General features: G+C 37.1%; 1 protein-coding gene and 1 long non-coding RNA gene across 7 annotated transcripts in view; one reads left to right on the forward strand and one right to left on the reverse strand.

Moving 5' to 3' along the window:
- Positions 1-17546, forward strand: part of LOC123391451 — an 81878-nt gene extending 64332 nt beyond the window's left edge. Inside the window, exons 2-3 of the long non-coding RNA XR_006606136.1 lie at positions 3332-3898; positions 17442-17546. This is a non-coding gene — a long non-coding RNA (uncharacterized LOC123391451). The remainder of the gene's footprint in view (positions 1-3331; positions 3899-17441) is intronic.
- UBR5 (ubiquitin protein ligase E3 component n-recognin 5) overlaps positions 1-23419 on the reverse strand; it is a 136424-nt gene that overhangs the window by 27747 nt on the left and 85258 nt on the right. For 5 of the 6 annotated variants that reach the window (XM_045077999.1, XM_045078001.1, XM_045078000.1 and 2 more), the window contains exons 21-39: positions 23062-23272; positions 21717-21843; positions 17487-17638; positions 16959-17054; positions 16492-16615; positions 12947-13044; positions 12016-12164; positions 11399-11490; positions 10169-10315; positions 9952-10070; positions 9747-9873; positions 9528-9657; positions 8317-8477; positions 7956-8195; positions 3373-3496; positions 2676-2787; positions 1529-1660; positions 886-1143; positions 58-326 (exon numbers count right to left, since the gene is read on the reverse strand). In XM_045077999.1, coding sequence (XP_044933934.1) covers positions 58-326; positions 886-1143; positions 1529-1660; positions 2676-2787; positions 3373-3496; positions 7956-8195; positions 8317-8477; positions 9528-9657; positions 9747-9873; positions 9952-10070; positions 10169-10315; positions 11399-11490; positions 12016-12164; positions 12947-13044; positions 16492-16615; positions 16959-17054; positions 17487-17638; positions 21717-21843; positions 23062-23272 — 2868 coding nt within the window. The remainder of the gene's footprint in view (positions 1-57; positions 327-885; positions 1144-1528; positions 1661-2675; positions 2788-3372; positions 3497-7955; positions 8196-8316; positions 8478-9527; positions 9658-9746; positions 9874-9951; positions 10071-10168; positions 10316-11398; positions 11491-12015; positions 12165-12946; positions 13045-16491; positions 16616-16958; positions 17055-17486; positions 17639-21716; positions 21844-23061; positions 23273-23419) is intronic. The other variant, XM_045078002.1, reaches the window with a different exon arrangement.

Consider the following 23419-nt stretch of genomic DNA (forward strand, 5'->3'; position numbering starts at 1 on the left):
CATAAATGATCAGCCAAAATATTTATTTGAATGAGTAACTTTTCAATGTTTTCATACCTGTAAGTTTACTGCATCTTGGTAAGTCAATTTCACAGCTGCTGGAATCTGAGAGTACACTAGGTGATTATACTTAGGAATAAGGCCCATCAAGTCCGAGATTTGTCTTATAACAATGCTGTAAGCCCTGGCTAAACTGCTTGCAGATGTTAAGTAGCTGCTGGCATTGCTAGCTTCCAAAGCAGCTGCCGCAGCTGCAGCACTCGTGCTGATGGTACCACTCCGGCGTAAATTTGAAGGATCAATATAAATCAAACCCGCTGAACTTGCTATAAAGAAAAAAAGGACAACCACAACAAGCTGTCAGATGCTAATTGTGTTTCTCTAGCACTGTATACATTTAAATAAGCTAAAAGATCAACTGCACTGGCAAATGTGGCAACTGAACAAAAAACTTTTTCTTAAACCACACTAAATTAGGGAGGGCGATGATGAGGGGGACAAGAATTACTATAATGTTCTCAACCAGAGACAATTCTGCTATTCCCTGCTGTCCCCAAACAGGGGACATTTGACATCTACAGGCATTTTTGGTTGTCACAAGGGGGCGTAGGGGATGGTGTTGCTACTGGCATCTGGTGCATAGAGGTCAACGATACTGCTAAACATACTACAATGCGCAATCACAAATAAAGGATTATTCAGCCCAAAGTAGCAATGGTATGGACACTGAGAAATCTTGATATAAGCATATGTAAATACTTTTTGTACTTGAACCCAGCAAAACAATGAAGAACTATTATGAAACTACTTAACTGGGCTAGATAAACATACGTAATTTTAAAAACCTATTTAAGTCTTTCAAGAATACGAAGTCTTCCAACTTGCCTGCTGGTGTGGATGTGCTGGAAGGGGCTGTGCTGGCTGCCCGCTGATGTTGGGTGTTACGGACAGCCCACTGCATGGACCGGGGAGCTTGAGCAGCACCATTGGCGTGGGAGCTATTTGTGGTTCTCTCTAATGGCTCATCAAGCATAAAGGTCTCCTGTTCTATGTCGTCACTCTGACTACTGCTGCTATCAGAATCACTTGAGTCATTTGATTGTGAATCATCTTCAGAAAAGAAGGCAGGAACACTGCTCGCACCTAAATTTTTTATTTTTAAAACCGAAACCGTTGTCAGTTTGTTGATATTTAAAACTACAGTGTACTCCCTTATTCAGGAAAATAAACATATATTAAACAGAACACCAGGCTAGTCTTAATAGTCTACAAAACTCATTAAGATAGTTTAATTACAAAACAACTGTTCTAAATGAACCTTAAAACTAATCAATTCTTAAAAATGAGAAAAGAAAAAAAAAGTTATTAAAATATCTTCCTCACTAATATCCACAGGGAAAAAGGATTAAGTCACAAAAAAGACCCACTCTTGTGCAAATCATAAGGAGTATAGTTTAACCAATTCATGCTGAGTATACACATAGCCTTAGTATAAGCAAGAAAGCTGGATATAAATAAGGGAACGTACCTGCTTCTGAGCCTGCAGTTGCTGCAGTAACAACACTTCTACGCCCACTAGCATTATCTTGGTTGCTATGGTTACTTTCACTGTCACTTTCTGTTTCAGCTGCTGCTAGCAAGTCCAGCTCCATGTCACTCCCTAGAAAATATATTTAAATAAGAAGGGGGGGAAAAGTACAAACTCGTTGTGGAACAAGACAAGGTCCAATAAACCAGAATATCATAGGTAACAGAAGGGTGGAAGGGCAGAGAGGAGCGATTACTACGACAACAAGCATAACTGCCCGCTTAGTAGGAGAAAAATGACTAGGCAAATGATGGTACTCAGTAGACTATTACACTCCAATTCAAAATCTGTTCTGCATTGCCTAAGGTAAAAAAGGGTTGGGCAAGAGAACCTCCATCAGGGGCAGAGCCCTGGGCTAGGTCCACTGCTCTATTTTCATCTGTTTTACATACAGGGATTCCAAAAGGGAAAGAAAGCTAAAAAAGATCTATCTAGAATTTCACAATATATAAATGTCAAAACATGTAAAATTATAAATTTTAAATATGTGCAATTTGTTGTATGTCAATTATACCTCAATAAAGCAGATCCCCAAAAAGTCTATCTGATGGCTACTAGTAAGAACAGTTATAATGACTAGTAGCAAAAAATGCCAAAACGATTATTGTTAATGAAAAAAGAAAGGCACAAAAATTACACATGTAATATCTATGAAGACATGCATGGGAATGGGGCAGCACAGGGGAGGACCGAAAGTAAAAATACAAACTATTAGCATCTGGGTGGGTTTATGGGTCATTTTTTTTCTTTTCTCTAATTGGCAAATGTTGCCTAATGTAGTTATGATTATTTTAACTTCTAGAAAGGCTTTTAAGAAAAAGTCAAAACTTTTAAGTCAAAACCAAAAGGTAAAGGAGGAAGAAGATAAAATTATTTTATATTTATAAATATATACATAGGCATATATGCATAAATTTTTACATGTATGTGTGTACAGCTGCTTCCTAAAATTTTCAAACAGATGCTAGGTTGAAAACATGCTGAACTTTACAGTCATTATACGTCAAATGGGGCTTTTCTCTATATTAATATCCTTAAAGGTACCTGATTTATTCATACTGAATAATTTCTCAAATAACCTGCATACCGTCTTCATCATGCTCATCGTGTTGTCCCTCTGCCTCAGCATTTTCTTCCCCATGTTCTTCCTGTTCATCATGATGATCCTCTTCTCCAGCCACACCCTCCACCACCTCAACCTAAATCCAGAATCTTATTTGTAGACAATCAAAGCACATAATAAACCCACATCTCTACCAGTATTCCTCCACAACAATTAATAACTATAATACAAAGATCCCTAACTACAGAGAATTTTAACACTAAGGAGTTTGAAAAATCATTGGCTAGTGATAACTTGCTATCAAAATCATTATCAATATATCCTAAGGTTTGTAATCATTATCCATATGCAGAACCTTAAAACTGGAAGTATAACAATTATGTACAGACTAAGTTTTTTAAACTTCCACAGTTATAAAATTTACCTAATGAAGATGCATATCCTCTATACCTTCATATGCACTGCACCTAAAACCTTTTTTCTTAAACACTGAGGATATCTTTTCTAAGTAAAAATAAGCTTATGTTTCAATTCTGTATTATCCACTAAATCAAGGATTATTAAAGTCTTTTTAAAATTATAACCATAGATGAGAACATGTAACAAAAGTCTAAAACCTGGAAGCAAATACATAAAATGGTAGTAAGCTACTATTAAGAATTACTTCTTCCCTCCCATAGAAAAGCCTCTCATCTACCACAATGAAGACAATTACAACCACCTCTTCCACATCCGCGGAAACAATGTCATCCTGTTCTTCGTCTCTGCCCCGAACGGGCTGCGACTGGCTGATGCGCCTCTGCTGGGGGTTCCGGATGATATAGGAAGACTGAGACTGACTGGAGCTGCGGAGAAATGGGAGCTTAATGGGGGTGCTGCTGCCACCCCTCTGCCACACAGCACACTTTTTATGTTTCTCAGTGACACTCAGTGTGACCCACTTGCCAGGATGCTGTTTTAAATCTGACTTAAACATTCTTGGAAACCAACAATAATTAATCTATAGCATATCAGAAAAGATGAAGCCCAAAGAAATTAATTTTACCAGTGAGATTTAACTTAGAAATCTCAGAACTGTTTTTACTTTTTGGTAAGTCATTTCAAATGTGTTAATGCACATCCATTTAGGAGTCCTTCCCATTGAGACGCTTTACAGGAAATTTTTTTCCTTCTCTACTGCTTTCAACGCCAGCAGTCCTCAACTTTCCAAGGTTCCAACTGCAGCATTCCCCCATTGACGAAGTATGGTAAGAAGTGTGCTTCCTACAAGTGATCCACTCTTTTTAAGAGACTTGACCTTGCCTAGTTTGTATATTAACCACAGACTTGTGTGTAGAGGAAGAATACCAGTTCAAAAGTATGAATTTGAAAAGAGAATCATAAAATGTGGATGGCCAAATAGTTCCACTTCCCTAAAACTAGGCCTTGGAAACAGCCAAGAAAGGACAGATGCCTCCATTATAAAGGGAAGGGGAGAATGAGAAAATGCAGCATAAAATGCAGGTCAGAGATCAGAAGATGGCTATGTGACCTACTATTATCCTTTATTTACAAATTAAGAAACACAGTCTAAGTAAGAGAGGTTAAAGGACCTTTAAAGGAGTTTACCTGAATAGTGTTCTTTCCTCACCTCAGCTGCTCTTAGAAATGAGAAACCAGTGACACATGAAGAGTCAACTGACACACTCTGCCTTCAAACACACAAGCAGCCTCAAATATGGTGTTTCATACTAGAAATTTAAGTAACTGGTTCTTCAGAGATAGTGAGTTACAAAGCATATGAGAAGGCTAAAAGAAAGTCTGGAAAGATGGAAAGGGTATTTCCAACCCAAGATTTCAACATTTCCAATATTAAAAAATAAGAGTCAACATCTGTGAAGCCACAAGTAATTAGTATTTCTTTTTCTTTTTTTAAAGATTTTATTTACTTATTTGACAGAGTGACAGTGAGAGAGGGAACACAAGCAGGGGGAATGGGAGAGGGAGAAGCAGGCTTCCTGCGGAGCAGAAAACCGGATGTGGGGCTCAATCCCAGGACCCTAACCATGACCTGAGCCGAAGGCAGACATTTAATGACCAAGGCTCCCAGGCGTCCCTAGTGTTAAAAAGAAAATATCCTGGAATATCCACAAGGTCTATCATCTCCTCGAAGGAGTTATGCACTATGTATATGTGTACTAAGTCCCAAAATATATTAATAACTCCCCATTCAGAGCTTCAGTTTTCTTCATACTGTGATTCATCTTGTTTCCCACTAGAGACTTCATGGCACAACTACAGTCCTGAAACCCAGTCTAATAGGAGCTGTAAAAATACTTCTAAGTTGTGGGAACTTCTAGTTCCAGGAATTTGCCAAACTGCAGAGAAATCCCTCTTGGTGTAGATTACCTAAATATGCTAGATAAAATATTAAAAAAACAAAGCACAACTATCCTGGTGATAAGGGGAAACAATCCTATGTCATTAAGCTTGAGAGCAGTGGTGCCACCATTTACACCAAAGGCATGTGCTCCTGTCTCAGGCTAGAAGGGTTTCAAAGAGCCATAGGTTTCACAGGAGACAGTCTAGGATATAAGCAAAATGGGAAGTTCTATCATAGAAACTCCCTCTTCTGTCCCCCTCACATAAATAAAGCCAAACATAAACCAGGAAAGGGCAACCGATTTCAAGAGACCATCAGCCATGCCTGGATGGGTAGAAGTGTCTCTTCAGAGAACTTCGGATTACAAACCTGCACTCGTGAGAGTTTAGGGCTACAATCTTTGCTGTGAGGTAGGGCGGGCTTCAGTGAGGAGTCATCCAATGAATGCCTCAACACTCTCAATGAGCACCAAACAGGGGTGCCTAAGCGGCTCAGTCGGTTAAGCATTTGCCTTTAGCTTAGGTCATGATCCCAGGGTCCTGGGATGTAGCCCAGAGGGAGGCTCCCTGCTCAGTGGGCAGTCTGCTTCTCCCTCTGGCCCTCCCCCTGCTTGTGCTCTCGCTCATTCTTTCTCTCTCTCAAATAAATAAGTAAAATCTAAAAAAAGAGAAAGAACGAGCACCAAAAAGCAGTTATTTCCCCCTACTCTGCCATGTAATATTCTAGAATATACGAAAAAGGAAAAAAATCTGTCTAGAATTATCTCTAAATATCTTTAAACTTTAATGGTTATTCAACGTTGGACAAGTTACCTAACCTCTCTGAACCTCCGAGTTCTCATTTTTAAAATCAGAATGACAGTGGTTGTGAGTTATTTGGAACATTAAGACAGGTAATGCATTTACCATGCTTAAAAGTTCCTAGTTCATAATAAAATTTCAGCTAACAGTTTTTGTATGAGGCATGGAGATAGAGGAACAGGCTAATAAGGACATTTTAAGAGTTTTAAAGAGGTGAAGGGAAGCAACAGAAAAAGCAAAAATACTAAATGCAGACCTTTGTGCTCAGTGGAGTGATATATACCATCTACCATCCAACACAAGGGAAATCAGAGAGACTAGTAAGTGTGTACTTCTTATTTAAGACATGCTTGGAACAGAGATCAAAACACGCCCTTATGAGAAGGAGTGATTATACTGTATTATAATGAAGGATTTCCACATTCTATCAACAGCTGTTGAAAACATTACACTATTATCTCTCTTGATTATCAAATGAGATCTCCTTCTGGGAAGACTTGAGAGATTTACTCAAGAATCAATCAAGGGTAATGGAGTGAAGGAGAGAACTGAAGAGTGCACAGTACTTTAAATAAAGAGCCTAAGAAGCAGTTGGCAAGGGGACACAAAGTCTTGATAACTTAGTAAGAACAGGCTCATTGGCACTGTTTAAAGATGAGATCACTCCAAAGTCTGTTCAACAGATTAAAAAAAAACATTTATGTTCTGGAACAAAACCAAGGAGAGGGTACAAAGAATTCACCAAGTAATTCCACTTAAGTAACTAGAGGGCTCCTCACAGGGTATCAGGATCAAAAGCATCAGATGGCGCCCAAGCAGATTTTGCTAACAGAATCACTGGATAATGAAGTATTTTAGTGAGTCTGAAAATACATAGTTTGATCTGTAACCATTTTCAGCAAATCCTGGAAGTCTTACCAGTGACAAGGCTACTGTGGGAAAGCTTTGACAGACAAACCTGGATTTAGATTCCAAGGTATCCTAGGAGACCTAACACTAAGGGGAAAGTTAGGACACATACTGGCAGATGGAATAAGGGGAGAACAGTGAGAGAGCAGATACTCAATTCATCAACCCAGAGATGAAGTTTTGGGAACTGTGTCAAATACTAATGCAGGCCTTCCTTATTCAACACAGTGATTTTTCCAGAAAAGAAGAGTCTTTAGGTACCAAAGATCTTTATTGAACATCATTATACATACACACAGTGACAAAATGAGACTTGAGAAAACCAAAAATATTTCTTAATTTGCATTTCTTAATTTGTATTTAATTTTATTTCTTTATAATTTGTATTTCTTAATTTGCAGGGCTCTAGCTCACTAGAGGGCTCTAGCTCTAGAGCAGGGCTCTAGCTCACTAGAGCCCTGCAACTCAAGTGTGGCCCCTGAATCAGGACCACTGGCACAACCTCAGAGTTTACAAGGAATCAGAATCTCAGGGCCCACCCAGACCTTCAAAATCAGCCTCTGCATTTCAATAAGACCCCAAGTGATGTACATGCATATTTAATTTTGAGAAGCACTGTGCTAAAAAACACCAGAACATTTTACTTTCTAAACATTCTGACTCAACAAGCTTATTGTCTAGTTACAAACAGAAAAGATGAATGAGATTTAAGAATTAATCTTGTAACTAGAACCATTTAGTTACTGAATTGTTTTAGCCTATCTTAGATAATACGGTTGTTGCAGAGACTATTTTTAAATTCCAGCATTCCGGTTATTTATATTACACATAACAAGCTGCCCCCTAGCCCAATCCTTTGGACACATAAAGTTTTAAGTCTTTCATTCCTCAAGCTGACCTTACAGGAGGCTTTACTTAAAGGAAGAAAACACAGGAAGTAATGATGCCTACGGAAGTCTGAACTTTCTTACCAGAGTACTTTACTGGCATAATGAAAATAGAACTTTTCCAAAACAAAAATAAAACCCACAACTATGTGTCTATTACTTTAAATGTGCAGACACAATGTATAATTTTTGAAGTCTCCTCACAGGTTCCAAACAAAATAAAATCTCTATCACTTGTTACATAAATGATCATGGACACCACCTGAGTTCTTACGCAGTGGTTTAGTAACCCACTGTATTTCCAGAGAAAGAATTAATGAGAATCTGTTATCAAGTAGGAATTTACCTGCTAGACTGATCAGATGATGGTCGTGGTGGCAGGGGTTCCACTGAAAACAATTCTTCACTGCCCTGCATGGCATCTATGCTAGTACTAGCCAGAGTAAAAGGTGCAGTAGGGCGAGCGATTCCCATTCTGACAGGAACGATCAGCGACTCTGCTACATTGCACAATTCTTCTACAGCGTAAGGTAGTAGTGCTTGGAACACACGCTTGCATTTTCCAATTGGCTGTGGGATAAAGTTGCTAGAGCAAAAAGAAAAATCCAGGAATCTTTTATGATTCTTTTCATATACACAATGTTGTCATTATCACAAAAAATGTGTGCAGAAGCAAACAAAAGCCAAAATCAAGAAGGAGGTCTTACTTTTTCTTTTTGGACGAAGCCATTTCCACACTAAGAATGACAAAAACTCTTGCCACTGAACGCAAAAACCTCATCGTCACAGCAATAGCTTCTTCCCTACGTCCCGGAGTGTATTTGTTTTGGAGTTCTTTCACTAGTGTACCTAGTAGAGTATCTAAAAGCTTTAAAAAATTGTTATCACTCTATTAATGTTGAGACAAAAGATTTATAAAGTAAAAAGTTCTAACACTTTCTGAAGATTAACATCTCATAATAAGAACCTCAAAGTAAATTTAACCAAAACATTTCTAATGTCAGTGTTTAATTTATGCCACATGCTTACCATGTCTTTGACCTATATATAGTGGGTCTCAAATGTCTGTTTTCCCTTTTTAGTCTTATAGTTCTTTGTGTATCAATATTTAGAAGAAAAATCAATCAAAAAAAGAACATATTTCACTCACTATAGGGTACATATTGAAAAAACAAAACATATTCAAATACTTTATATTAATAAGCTCATAATCCCATCCTTCCCACTCAGTCATTATTCTTACTTTCTCATTTCTATGCATGGTCTATCATATACATATTAATTACAGAGAACATCCAATTTCACATTATTTGGGTTTTTTTTTTAAGTTACTTAAAATAAACTTTATTTCTAAATTGCTACATTACATTTCAACAAGTGGCTGGGCTATAATTTGATTCAATAATCCACCAAGTATTTCATCTTTTATTATTCTGTGACATGATTTTTTTCTTTCTTATACCATAAGTTCTGGGGACACTGATTTTTTATGGCTCGTGATTTTATTGCCATGTTGTTTTCTAAAAGAATACCAAATGCAATGCCACCCCCAGCAGTGCCTTAAGTTTTCTTTTTACCATAAATTCATCAACACTAGGTTTTATAGTTTTATTCTTTTCTAGTTTCATAGCAAAATGGAGTACTTAACAAAAATTTGCACTGTTACTATTAATTTTGAACATTGTTCCATACATTTTTACACTGTTGCCTTATTAACACATTTTAGAATTTTTGCTTAGAATGAAAGGATCTTCTGTTGTTAATGGAGACATTTAAATCAACCCCCAAATTCCATTCCCCTTAGTGTACTAATTTAAGCTCATCAGTACTTAGGAGTTTGGCTCAAATAAAATCATGGGAAGCTAAGTCAGAAAACATTGTTTTCATATACCTGTATATAAACATCCAAAGAACTTACCAAAATATCTGCTGTACACTTGACTATAAGGCAATGAGTGAAACAGTCCAGCCGAATGGTGCCACTTTGCTGATTGAGGTAAACTTGCTCTTCTGGCAAAAGATGGCCTATTCTACTGCTGGCACTGAGACTTGAGGGGGAAGATAAGATAATGCACTGTGGTCACCTATATTAACATGGGAAATACATAAATTTAAAACGTTTTTAATGAATACATACGGGTCTTTATTCTCCTGTGACCCAAACATAATCATAGATTTTAAAGCATTCCAGTCCTGTAGAACACGTTCCAACGCAAGCTGGGCAAACCTTGGGGGCTCTAAATCATGATCGGGCATATCTGAATCTAAAAAGAAAAAGAAATAGGGAGTAATAAATAAATAGAATGCTTTTCACAGGTGTCGTAACTGTCAGACTCACCCACCTTCAGGATTGGCCGTTTTTCGGTTACGATCCTCCCTGATGCGAGGAGGTCTGTACTGACAGTGCTCTACTGTTTGCCTTGCAACTGTCTGCACTAAAAACAGCAGGAGGTGCTCTCCCCTGCAAAATAGAACATTGTCATGAGCAGGGAGAGGGGGAGGGCTACTTAGATGCGATGTGCATATTTCAATTTACGTTCTTAAAAAAATCCCACTTGCCTGCTGTTTGGCAGAGTGACCAGATTAGTAGCAGTGAGCAGGCGGTAAAGTAGATCAAGACGAGCAGACTTCTGTCCAGCAATTAGAGTTTTACATTTGCATTTTTCCCAACAATCACAATAGGCTGTTGGTGATGTCCTTTTGAGTCTAGAAAGAATTCATATACAAGTACAAAAACTGAAATTTAAAAAGAAAGATACAAAGATCTCTGCTGAAATTAGGGAGGTATAACTTACTGACACCAGAGAGAACCCTTAGTTTTTAAATGCAAAGTGTAATTCTTAAAGCATACTTAAATTAGGAAGAGTACTTAGAGGCATGAAGTCTATAAAGTTACTCTCATGAGAAGAGGGACCTTGTAATGACTTGGGTATAGTCACCTCCTCTGGAATGTCTTCATTCCCCATAGCCCCCATCCAGTGTAGGTGGTCCTTCGATGGGCATCTAATAAACCCTAAAACCCTTAGGGGCAGATGTTTCTTGCTTGTGTCCTCTCAAAGGGCTGTAAACCCTGTTAGGACAAGGATTCTCTTATCCACCACCATCCGAGCATCTAGTGTGTCAAAGTACTTAGTAAGCAATCAATGAATAAATACAGTATCACTTTTAGATGTTTAAAATAAGAAAAACAAACATAGAAACCAAAGCTCTTTTAATAAAAATCATAAATAAGTACCAATGCAACATCTATAAACATTTTCTACTTGTCCTACATATTTTAAAGCAAAAAAGATGGTTTTTTACAAACCAATTCTCTGTTAACCATTAACATCTACACATCTGTAGCACAGTTACAGCTGAAGTCCCTGCTGAGATGCTGAGGCACTGCAAACGCTCATACTCGAGTATTTTATTGCTTCTTAAGTCAGGGAAAATTAACAAACTAGCCGTGGTAACTCTACTGCTGGATGAAAGGTTATTAATTCACTTTAAGGAGTAAATAAACATACACCATGATTCACTTAATACCAGCAGTGATCTCCTGCTAGCAGAACCTACTACAGGGGCCTGAGAATTTGGCTGGCAAAGTCAAAAAAGCAAAAGCAAACGAAAAATATTTCAAAGTACATTCTGAATCAGCAACCGTATTTTAATACATAAAGTAGTTTAAGGAGAACAATGTGACAAACCTCACGCTCCCTTAATTAGCAGAACATTATCTTGTTGAAGATTACAGCAATATGAATCTAAGCAATTTCTAATATGGAAGAAGACAAGAATTGTACTCACTTGCAATCATGACCTTTATGACAAACCCTTGCACATTCTGTACAACAACAGAGTGACTCCAGCAAGCCACAGGTTCGACACTCAAAAATATCCTAAAATTTGAAGCATTTATTTTTTTAAAGGAGAATATATGTACATTTCACCATTGTAATTAATTCTGGTATTTTCTGGAACAAATCAATGACAACGAAAGCAGAACAAAACTAATGTGCTCTGCAAACAAAGAGTAATAAATGGGTACAGCGAAAACACATTTTATAGTATTATACAAGTGGAAGTCAAAGATTACCGGTAGGGCAAAACTAACTCTTATCATACCCCCCAAAAGGCATTACTGTTATAAAATCTGTATCAAGAACTGTGGATCAACTTAGAGTGAAGATTTCTTAATTTTCAAGGTATCTTATAATTAACGTAACGATCAACTCCTCTGCTTCACTTATTTAGGAATTAAATAAAAATTAATTTCCTTTAGAGAATTTTGTAACTTAGAATAAAAGGAAATACTAGAGTTAGAATTCCAGAGCTAAGAACTATAATGTCGTGACGGTGAAAGGGAAAAAAGGAAAAAGGGACCTGAAGACAGCATTTATAAAGGGAAATAAAAAACAGCTTACCTGGTTAATGTGCTCTGCTCCTGTCCACGTGAAACTGCAAGTATCGTTACAACATAACACATATAAGGGTGAGTCATCAGGGTTGGTACCTGATGGGCAAACCATTCCCATAAATACATCTTCCTCTTTTTCACTTGAGGATACTTCAGCTAAAAAGATTAAGAACACAGTAGTTCAGGTATCACCAAAGGCCTTAATTATAGCCATCTACTACTTTACTCAAATGCCAAAGCTCTAACATTTACATATTATAAATCAAAAACAACTACATACTAATTTCAAATATTAATATACAAGTCAGTGTGCAAGAAATTCAGTCAATTCTGGTACAAAGTAAAAGCAAAGTGTAATTATAACCATGTAACGACAGCTCTGCGTTATGTAGTTACGATTAAATAAAGTTCTAGCTCCATTTAACAAATTACAGAAAATCACATAAGTTTTATAGCCAGTATTTTAAACTATGTTTGTCTTTTAAAGGCTGGATGGCAGGAAATGACAATATTCCTTACTGCATTCTATGAAGCAGGAATTCCAAGTCAGAAGGAAGACCAATAAGACACCTGGCCTATTATTTCTATAAAATTGTATCACTACCACCAATTAACCACTGACAGGTTCTATCAGCAATCCATCTTTATTTTCAAAATATTAGTCACTGCATTACCCACTATGCAAAATTTTTTTAATTTTAAAAATTACACTAGCATTTTTGGTGGAAAGTTAGAAGACAAAATAACTGGAAAAGGTGCAAACATGAATTTTACACACACACAAATGCACACGAGTGAAAGAAATAAACTGATAGTTTTTACACAATTATATCATTTCAAGACACAGAAATTAGCTCTGAATGTTATGTATGTAGAGGAGAATCTATTCAAATTAAAAACTAAGCCACCCTTTTAAAAAAGGACCTGAAATAAATTACCTTTTGCAATTTTCTGGGCTGTTTCTAAAATGGTAATTGCAGCAGGATAAGCTCGGCCACTCACAGCTGACATAAACGGGGTCATGCCTCTTGCATCCCTAAAATGAGAAAAATTATACATAAAAATATTAGTAATCAGGGGCGCCTGGGTGGCTCAATTGGTTAAGCGTCTGCCTTCAGCTCAGGTCATGATCCCAAAGTCCTGGGATTGGGCTCCCTGCTCAGTAGGGAGTATGACTCTCCCTCTGCCCTCCCCACTGCCTATGAGCTCTCTCTCAATCACTCTCTCTCAAATAAATAAAGCCTTTAAAAAATTAACCATTATTTTCCTCCTTGATTATAAAAGAAATGGGTGTCCATGATGAAACAAAAAAGTAGTTCTGCTGTATTAAATAATAATGTCCTAAGAGTGAAAGAAAATCACTGGTGGTATTTTCTACTTTCTACTATCCCATTTAAGAAAGCAAGCCTCCTCTCTAAGAATCCTTGTCTCTCTCAAGCATGCTCTCCTTCCATGGCCTTAGTGACACTAAAGAATAGAATCACCAAGGGCTCTAGAGTCAAACTAGTATTCTCTAGATGTGGGGGTAGTAACTGCCTCTATCTCATACAACTATTACTTAGTTGTACTAAGTAATACTCAATTATTACTTAAAAACCTTTTAACACAATGCCTAGCAAATAAAATGTATTCAATAAAGGTTACTTATTATTATCTATTTTCTCTTAAAAATGTACCTTCAGTATTCTTCCCTGAATTTCTATTCCCTCCTGGATCCTTTACATTTCCCAAAACTTAGTCCTCAACCACCTGTGCATTCCTGTCTGATCGACCAAAGCAAGAACTCCTTCTGTAACAATAACATAGTACCACCATCCGCACTTGCTTACTTGGTAACTCTACTTAGGATTTCCCAATGATACCTCACATTCAACATGTCTAACAACTAAAATCACCTGTCTACCCAAACCTGCTCTCTACCTGACTTAGTCAGCCAACAGTAGCACTGCTACTAGAAATTAAGATAAAAAAATCTGGATTCTTCCTGAAGTCTTCCCTTCTAAATCAACTTTTTTGCTCTTGCATTTAATCCTCCTTTTCTGTTTTCCAGTTCAGTTTATTGTAACACACACACTAAAGACGACAGGCAGGCATAAAAACCAAACCCTTGATCAACTCCAGTCTCTACTCTTGCCTATTTAATCCTTTTTTACCCAACCATCACATTATTATTCTTATAAACCCACACTGATAGTATTAGTCTAGCCAAAGCCATTATTCGGAGGGTTCAAGCCCAAGGACTAGAGAACAAAGTGGTGGCTTTAACTCAGTTTTGCAGATCCACTGGCTACTGCTCTCCTCTTCTCATCCTCCTCTATTGATCAGGTGCATCACTGGTCCCTAAAATATTCATACCTCTCCTTTTCTGTGTTTTTGTTCACTCTTCTCCCTATTTCCCAAGCTTCATACCACCTCTACTCAGGTTAAGAATAAAATCCTCTGCACCTTTACTAACCAGGATAATTTTACCAACATTCACTTTCTTTAGCTTGTATTATAAAAGCAAAACCCAACCACCCACACCTGGGACTGGAGGGAGGTCAGTGGGTAGGGGAAGGGGGAACATTAAATTGGAAGTAATGAATTAACTGTCTTATATTTAAAATATAAAAAAGGAAACAAAGGACCAATTTGAGAATTCCTAGGCTTATCACCTAAAAGGCAAAAGAACCTTGCCTTTCCTCTAATCTGTTTCAAAGCTGTCATCAATAATACAAGCTTATTAACAGAATGGCATTTTGACTGTTTTCCAGGTAAGTTATGTATTTTCTCAGATAAGGGGTTGGGGGAGAGCAACTGCTACTGACACTAAAATAAAGGACTGGTGAACTAGAAATGCACTGTGGAAATGCAAAATGGGGGGGGGGGTGCCTGGGTGACTCACTTTAAGCATCTGACTTTAGCTCAGGTCATGATCTCAGAGACCTGGAATCAAGTGCCGTGTAGGGCTCTGTGCTCAGTGGGGAGAGCCTCCCTGTCCCTCTTCTACCTCTGTGCCCCCCCCACAACTCGTGCACACTCATGCTCACTCTAATAAAAAAAATTTAAATTTTTTTAAAGACTTTATTTATTCATCAGAGAGCGAACACATGAAGGGTGGGGGGCAGAGGGAGAGAAAGAAGCAGACTCCCCACTGAGCAGGGAGCGCCATGTGGGGCTCGATCCCAGGACCCTGTGATGATGACCTGACCCAAAGGCAGACGCTTAACCAACTGAGCCATCCAGACATCTATGAAAATATTAAAAAAAAAAAAAAATTAAGAGAAAGGGAATAAGAACACACTATAAATTTTTAGGTAACACCAAATGATGGAGGAAATGATACAAAATAGTACCTTTAAAAATACCATAAATAGAAATTAAAACTGGTAAGTGAGAAAATAAAAATAGAAAAAACTGTATTTGTTTATATACCATTCTTACCTATGCTTCCAACCACTAATAAATTAGTAAGCTGCTTCTGGAGTAATAGCTTATTTCCAATTCAGTGACTTATTTTACTAGTGGGGCAGCCTTCATTAAAGTAATCAGAAGTTCACATGTTCGGTAATTATGGCCTAAGGCCAATAAGCCTTAAACAAAACTCTTGCCCTCAATGATAACTCAAAACACCTCCTTGTTCTTAAATATGAGGAGGTAGCATAAGGATGATGGCTGGGAGTCTCAATTCTAGAATCAAGAAACAGACCACAGTTGAATTCCAGTTGTGCGACTCACTAGTTTCATGACCCTGGGCAGGTTAATTAGCCTCTAAGACCATTACTTCAAATATAAAATGTAAATAATATTACCTACTCCACACTGCTATTGTTAGAAGAGTTAATACAAGTATAGTTTGGCACAGATAAGAGCTAACTTTTATAAAAATGCCTATTACTGAGTTTGTGAAGGAATATAAACAATCAGGCTAAAAGCGGAGCTATAATCTACCAATAGTGAATGAGCATTTGCCACACAATACTTACCAAAAACTCAGCATAATCTCATTTAGGATTTTGTAAGCCAAAAAAATATCCAAAGAAACCATCAGAATCATCCACAGAGTTTTAGAATACAGATTCCAGGCCCCATCCCAGACCTACACAGCCATACTTCTAGTGCAAGTTTGGGGAAGAATCTGTCATTTTTAAAGTTCTTAAGCTGCCAGTGATAGAATTTATGAATTCACATGGAGAATAACTATACTGTGATCTTTTTCTCTCTCTCTCTCTCACACACACACACACACACACACACACGTATATACCTCCACATCAAGCTCCATAAAAGTTGTTTGTGTTCAATTAGTGTATACTGAATTATACTAAGAAAGGCCTTTCATTGAAGAGCGCTTGGTTAATCACAGAGGGAATACAATGCTAGGTTTTGATTAATTATTTTAAATTCACAGTAGGTAACTGTTGTCCATACATCGCCAGATCAACTTAAATAGTAAAAGGAGCTAAGCTAAATCTTAATAGCAAAAGTATATTAAACTTCTTACTTGGCAGAGAGGAGTTCTCGTAAATACGGCTGCAGTACAACACTGTCGCATAACAATTTTAATATAAAATGAGCATTGGCCTTTCGATCCTTGGATTCTACTACAGATGGCTCTGTGGAAGGACCTGTAATTAAGGAGATTTATTTGGTAACAAAACAAGAGTAAACAAGACAGAGTAAAAGGATATTCTGGAATAACATACCAAGTATCTATTAAATAAGCCACCAGAAAAATATTCTACTATAAGTAATAAATTAGTAACTTCAGTATAGAGAATTTAAACACATTAACACATTTACAACTCCCGACTGATGAAATGTTATGTTCACACACACAATTTCATTGACATATGGGAGATGTAATTCAGCGAATTAGATATTTTTCAAGCCAAAGAAGTCTCCCTGAGGCTAAGGGCAGATCTGCAGAAACCCAAATGCCTAGGCAGATAAAATAGTACAGATTCTCACCTGGAATGGTGGAGGTGCTTGGTCCTTGACCGGTGCCACTCGCTGCTGTGGTAAGAGATCCCACAGCAGGGGCCAGGATAAAATCAATGTCACCATCTTTCAGTAAACAGAACAGCAGGATGTACATCATTATAGGCAACATATTCCTAACATGTTCTCTTAACTGGCCTTAAGGCTTTTCTCTGCAAGCCAAAGGTCAAATCCAACAGAGATTTAAGTAGAAACTTGTTTTCCAAACTATAAGAGAAGGAATCCACTAGGCCAATTATTGACTTATTGTGACAGATGACTAATTAGTTTCTTGCCAGTATGGAAATATATATTTCAATGAAAGAGCTTCTAGAATTTTATTTTTTAAGTTATAACCCCACCCCCAGACTGAATCTCAACAACTAATTTAGTTACGGTTTACTCGTTATGCTATTTCTAAATACTTCAGATTTCAAAATAACCCACTAAAATGTTCAATTTCCTTTCTTTCAGGACCTTGGTTTTTTGTCAAGTACTAAATAAAATAACAGATCTTACCAGGATCCATCGCAGGAGGGTCAGGAACCCAACTAGGGGGAGCTATGGGGGGCGAAACTGGATCCTGGTGGTCACTGGATGAAGCTCCAGCTTCATGTCTACCCAAACCAGCCGCTCTCAGCGAACGTCTCATCATTTCCCGTAATCTCAAACTAGAAGAACATGGACAAAATTGGAGCTCACTACCATGGCTAAATGTAATGAAAAGGTGCACAGAACTTCTCATCTGAGATCAAAGTTTGTTCTATAAGCAAATACTCCAGGCAAGGGAAGTGAAGTACAAATGCCAATTCCGGAATCACAGAGTAAGTCAGTGAGGGATAGAAATGAAACTGGGGGCACCCAGTTCAGCACTAAAACCACTATATTAAGCTCCCACACAAACTTAAGCACAGGGAACAAAACTTGCAGTGAAGATTAGAAAATAATCTTTCATACAATTAAGGTAAATAAACAGCTGAACATTAAGACAAAAAAATTTTTCTGTCCCCTGTTTATAATCAGTAAGAATTAAGTTTAATAATAGACATCAGCAGACATACTGATTAGCACAAAACCGATACTGTTAGCTCACTTAAATAAATCCCTTTGCTGTGATCTCAAAAGCAATTAAACTAATGTCCACACAGTGAGTAGTCTTAAAACAAAGACCAATTTAGATTTATTTTTTATACAAAAAAAAAGTCTTTTTTTAACAGTACAACTTGCATCCCAAAGAAATTAATGAAACTGGAGCTTGTAAAATGTGCTGTTAGATTAATGTCTGGGCATGATTTTTTTTTTCCTCCTGCTATACAAGGGAAAAAAAACACTGCAAAGGTGTGCACATCACTAAAAAGAAAAGGAAATAATCACAAACACAGATCTTATTAGGGGAACTGGTAACTACCTGTATAAAAATCTATACCTCTGAATAAAAGCTTACAAAGCCCACAAAATTAACGTTACAAACTAACAGCAATTAAGAAAGAGCACATAAGGCAAATTCCCTTCCATCAGTCACAATTTTAGAGTCTCCAAATGAATAAAGACTAAAAATTCAACTGTAAGGGCCAGGTAACACATAAGGGACTTCATTCTCCCATGCAGATTTAATCCCAAAGACATGATATTTCTCTGATGTGAAAGACCTTACCAGGTGAGCATTATATGTCTACAAATAAGTAGTTTAGAAAGATTTTTATTAATGTTTGAATCTTCTAATTATAATTGTTGTGTAATCCAAGGATAAATGTGGTTTTCCATATCGATACACTTTCCATTTTATGAGGAATTTTTTTTTTAAGTTTTTACAAAAATTTCTTTTAGAGGCTACTTTCAGGAACACGTCTATTTTAAAAAGCTTATATATATATATATATATATATATATATATATATATATATATGATGATACCCTTGGGAACAGAAGCATTCTTTGGAAGATTCTGCAAAGTAAATTTTACAGTCTCAAATAATATATTAGTTACTATAGTATTCATTATCAAAAAGTACCTACAGTTAAATTTTATGGTATCTTTGATGTCTTCCCTCTCCCAATTTACAAGTCTGAGTTTAAGAGTTTTTAGAATATGGAGGGGAGCAGGGCACAGGGATTCTTTCAGTCGAGGTCACTTCTCTGTCCAAAGACCTCACCCAGAGAGAAAGACGGGCTCCTTACCAGGTAACAGCACACACCAGGGTGACTGTTCACACTGTGATGTTCCTAAATAATCTTAATTAAGCTCAACACAGACACTTGGTATCCTAGTGTATCTTACTCAAAACAGAGAAAGAGAGAGAGAGAGAGAGAGAGAGAGAAAGAATCAGCAATTAAGTGGGAGGCACTGCAAATAACCTGAAAATAAATGCATGTTTGGGGCCTATTAAGAAGAATGCTTACATCAGGGTCACAAACTCAATGCCTACTGGGCCAGGAAGACAGTATCGATTAAGGAAAGGGCAGTCAGGTCTAAGAAGTAGGGAGTGATGGCAAACTAGAGGCATACATGCTTATCTAAAGGCATTCAAATTTTAAAGAAAAAAAACAAAAAAACAAAAAAACAAAAAACTGTAACAGTGCACAGGCCAAAGAAAACATATGTGGGCTATTCTCCAACCTCTAGCTGAGAGTAGACTAAGTTAAAATGAAGATAAATTGAGACCATAGTCTCATCTTGAACTTGCAAACTCCCAACTCTGTTGTTGTGATGTAGTCAATTCAATATTAAATGAGGGGGTCATTCCTTTGTGATTTTAAAAAATTGTCCTTAACCACTTTTCTTCATTAGGTCTTGGGAACATTTTTAAGTACAACGCCCAGCTCCTCATATAGATTCTTTAAAAACAAAAAACAAAAAACAAAAAAAAGAAAATTATTCTTCAAGATGCTGTACACAATTCATGAAGATTCACCTGTATCCTCAGTGGCTGAGGACAATACTGAGGAGATACCACCTTGGCTGCTAAGATTCAGAGTTTTGACATTTCTTCGTATAGGCTTGCCTGGAGTCATCGTATTTTCTGACAATATGGAAGAATTCAAGGATGATGTAAGTTCCTCTTTGTAAGCACGTTATATCCATGCTACAGAAGCCTTAGAATCCAGTCATGTTCAAACATACCACTGTGACAAAAAAGCGAAGGTCATGTGTCTTCCAGATTAATAATCTCTAGAGTACATACACCTGCAATCAGATGCATCAATCAAGCTTTCCACTAAATCTGCCCTTTGTACTCAGGAACTATGAGTCACATAACAAAACTTCTGAGTCAAATCATCATCTGAAGACATTTAACAGTACTCCATTCAATATTGAAATTGCATCAGCTTTGAGCTTACAGCTCATGAATCCCAGCCTGCAAACTCATCAAGGGGCATCGCCTAGAAAATCCATTGTAGACTAGAGGAGGGTTTCACTTCAATGAAGCAGAGTCTGTGGACTTCCTACTGCCCGGCGTGGATAATAAGACTCCTGTGCTTTCATCTGTTCAACCGGCAGCCCTGAGTTTGAACTGGTTAAGAGCACTGCAGTGAAATCTTCGGCAAATGCCTCAAAGGAGCTTACTCTGCAAATTATTTCTGTGAGCAACACATCACCCACTCTTGAAGCTCCTTTTAGTCTTTGCCTTCAAAATAATCCTTACATGAAAAAAGGATGGCAGCACTGGCATTGGACCAACCATATCAGAGTCCAACTTGATCTGCACCTGTATTTTCCCTGAGGAAACGAAATACCTGAAATAATTCAGAAACTAATTTCTTCATGAAGAATTTAAGTTGCTTTCCATTTTAGACCAAACACTTCGTCTGCCTAGTGTAGTCCTAAACAGATAAACTGGTGATAATTTCCATTTTGTATAGTCTACATAAGGTCTTTGTACTGTTTTAAATTATAATTTGGTCACCCATAAATAGTTTGTGACAAATCTCACTTCAGGACATTTTTGAACCTGGGAAGCTATCAATTTTAGAAGAATCATTTTTAAAGGGAAAGTTGGATATGGAACAGAAAATAGGCAAAGAGAGTCTTCATTTTAAGCAGACTTTACAACCTATCACATGAGCACAGTGAGCAGTGCTTCCGTCAATGATCTGTCAAGTGTCCAAGAACTCTGGCTCTCGTGTCTAATATAAACATGCTTTCTCCTTCAGGAAAAAAACAAACAAAAAACAAAACAACAACAACAAAAAAAAAAAAACCAAAAAACGAAAACAACTATATCCTGAATTCTTTATACTCTTCGTCTATTCAAACACCTAGTAATTTTCTACATGTTATTAAGGTCTGTCCATCCCACAACCCAGAGACCTGAAATCTTAAAATAGCAACATTCACAATACACATCAGCCTTTCATTTCTTCCCAGATCATTAATACATCTGAGAAATTGACCTAAATAATAATCAGAAAATAAAAGATTGCCATTCTTTCAATTATTATTATTTGTTCTCCAACTAAAAAAAGGAACTTCCTAGGAAACAAGAATGATAAACTTAAAACACATTGAAGAATCAAGGTTGAACTACTTGTCTAAATTATCTCAAATTTTTGAAGCATCCTAGATCCTACTCTTCTACACTTAAAATCTAATTAGATATTACCAGATCTTTTTCCTGGGGTGATACTGAAAGGAACAAAAACAAAGCAAAAGGACCCACCAATTCATGCATACGATAGGTATGAGATACATTTTTCTGTACTTGGATTCTGTTTCCGCCAAATAAACTTTCCTGGTAAAAATCACATTACCTTCGACTACTTGATGATCCAGCCCGATTACCTGGGCCATTACTTGAAACAACTGATATTGCATTTGCAATGGCCTCAACAGCAGAAAGCCTTTCTGCAAATGTATTTCTTTCAGAGCGCTCTGCTTCTGAAACATAAGAGAAGAAATCAGGATCAATTTAAACTTCAAAAATAACTAAGATTAAGTATGTACTGGCCATTAAATGCTAACTGCTATGTATTTTAGTACTTTAAATCACATGCTAGAGATAATGAGTAGCTTAATTTTTTCCTCCTTGGAGCAACAGACACTTATGACAGATTTAACTATGACCTTTAATATGTGACTTATTTCCTTATTCTGCCTTACTTTTCAACCCCCAAAGGTTAAAAAATAAGATTACTCATAAGTAGACTGAAATCCAGCTTTCACTACAAAGTACAAAAAAGACCCACAATTCAGTACCTCAGCCAAGGCTTATATACTACTCATCCTCCATTAATGATATGGAAATAAAGGTTAGAAACCTACAAAAAAACAAGAAAAAACAAAAAAAAAAACGAGAAGAAAAGAAAAGAAAAGAAAAGAAAGAAACAAAACTTGCAAAACTACTACTCAAAAATGTATCTACCAGGGGCGCCTGGGTGGCTCAGTGGATTAAAGCCTCTGCCTTCGGCTCAGGTTGTGGTCTCAGGGTCCTGGGATCAAGCCCCGCATCGGGCTCTCTGCTCAGCAGGAAGCCTACCTCCCCCCTTCTCTCTGCCTACTTGTGCTCTCTGTCTGTCAAATAAATAAATAAAATATTTTTTTTAAAATGTAGCTACCAGAGTAGCACCAGTGGAATTTAGAATCAGGAAAAACACACAACCGCACTTCTAGTTTTGCAGATTTCCCTTTTGTTTAACCAATTAAAACCCTGAGGGCAAAAAAGTTTATTTTCCCAGAAAAATCTCATAACTCACTAGGTTGTTTTTCCTTGTACATTCTGAAAACTGGGATAAAAGTTGCTTCAGTATAACTTGCTTTAACTAGCTAAATTATTCTCATGGTAATAAAAGTCATCTGCTATTATAAAATGAGTAAATCTTTTTAAGTATTACACATAAAGTTTGTACATAATCAGATAACAGAACTCAAGACAACAAAGCATACTGATAAGAAGTTATCTGCTTATGTTACATGATCATCCTAAGAGGACAGACATCTTTACTGTTTAAGAATGGCAAAACTCCTAGGTTTCACAAAACAAAGAAAAAGTACACACATTCTTCACAGTCATTTCCTTTCCTTCCCTTTAATAGCTATTTCATTTTCAAAACCGCCTAAAATTCCTTTTAAAGACCTTGTTATAGTTCTTATTCTCACCCTCTTCTTCTTTAGTTTCCTTATTGCTGGTTGGAAAACAAACTGATACACACGCATGCAAAATATTTCTGTTTCCATCACATCTGTGGCCGATGAACGTCTGCAGCATCTGTAGATTCTGCTCTAAAACAACCGCTTGCTCAAGATTCATGAGGTATTGTCGACAGGCCTCATAGTCACAACGCAGAATGTGCTGCATTAAGGTTTGTTTCTGTGCTCAGATAAATCAGGGAAAAAACTCCAATGAATTTGAATAGCACATTACACAAGTCAAAAATTCCTCATTTTATAATTTCACACAATAACATAATTGGCTCTGAAAGTAAGTAGACACAAGGTAGCCTACCAAAGGACGTAA

The sequence above is a fragment of the Mustela putorius genome, unplaced genomic scaffold (assembly GCF_011764305.1).
Source record: "Mustela putorius furo isolate JIRA1106 unplaced genomic scaffold, ASM1176430v1.1 tig00000228_pilon_pilon_pilon, whole genome shotgun sequence".
NCBI classification, from domain to species: Eukaryota; Metazoa; Chordata; class Mammalia; order Carnivora; family Mustelidae; genus Mustela; species Mustela putorius.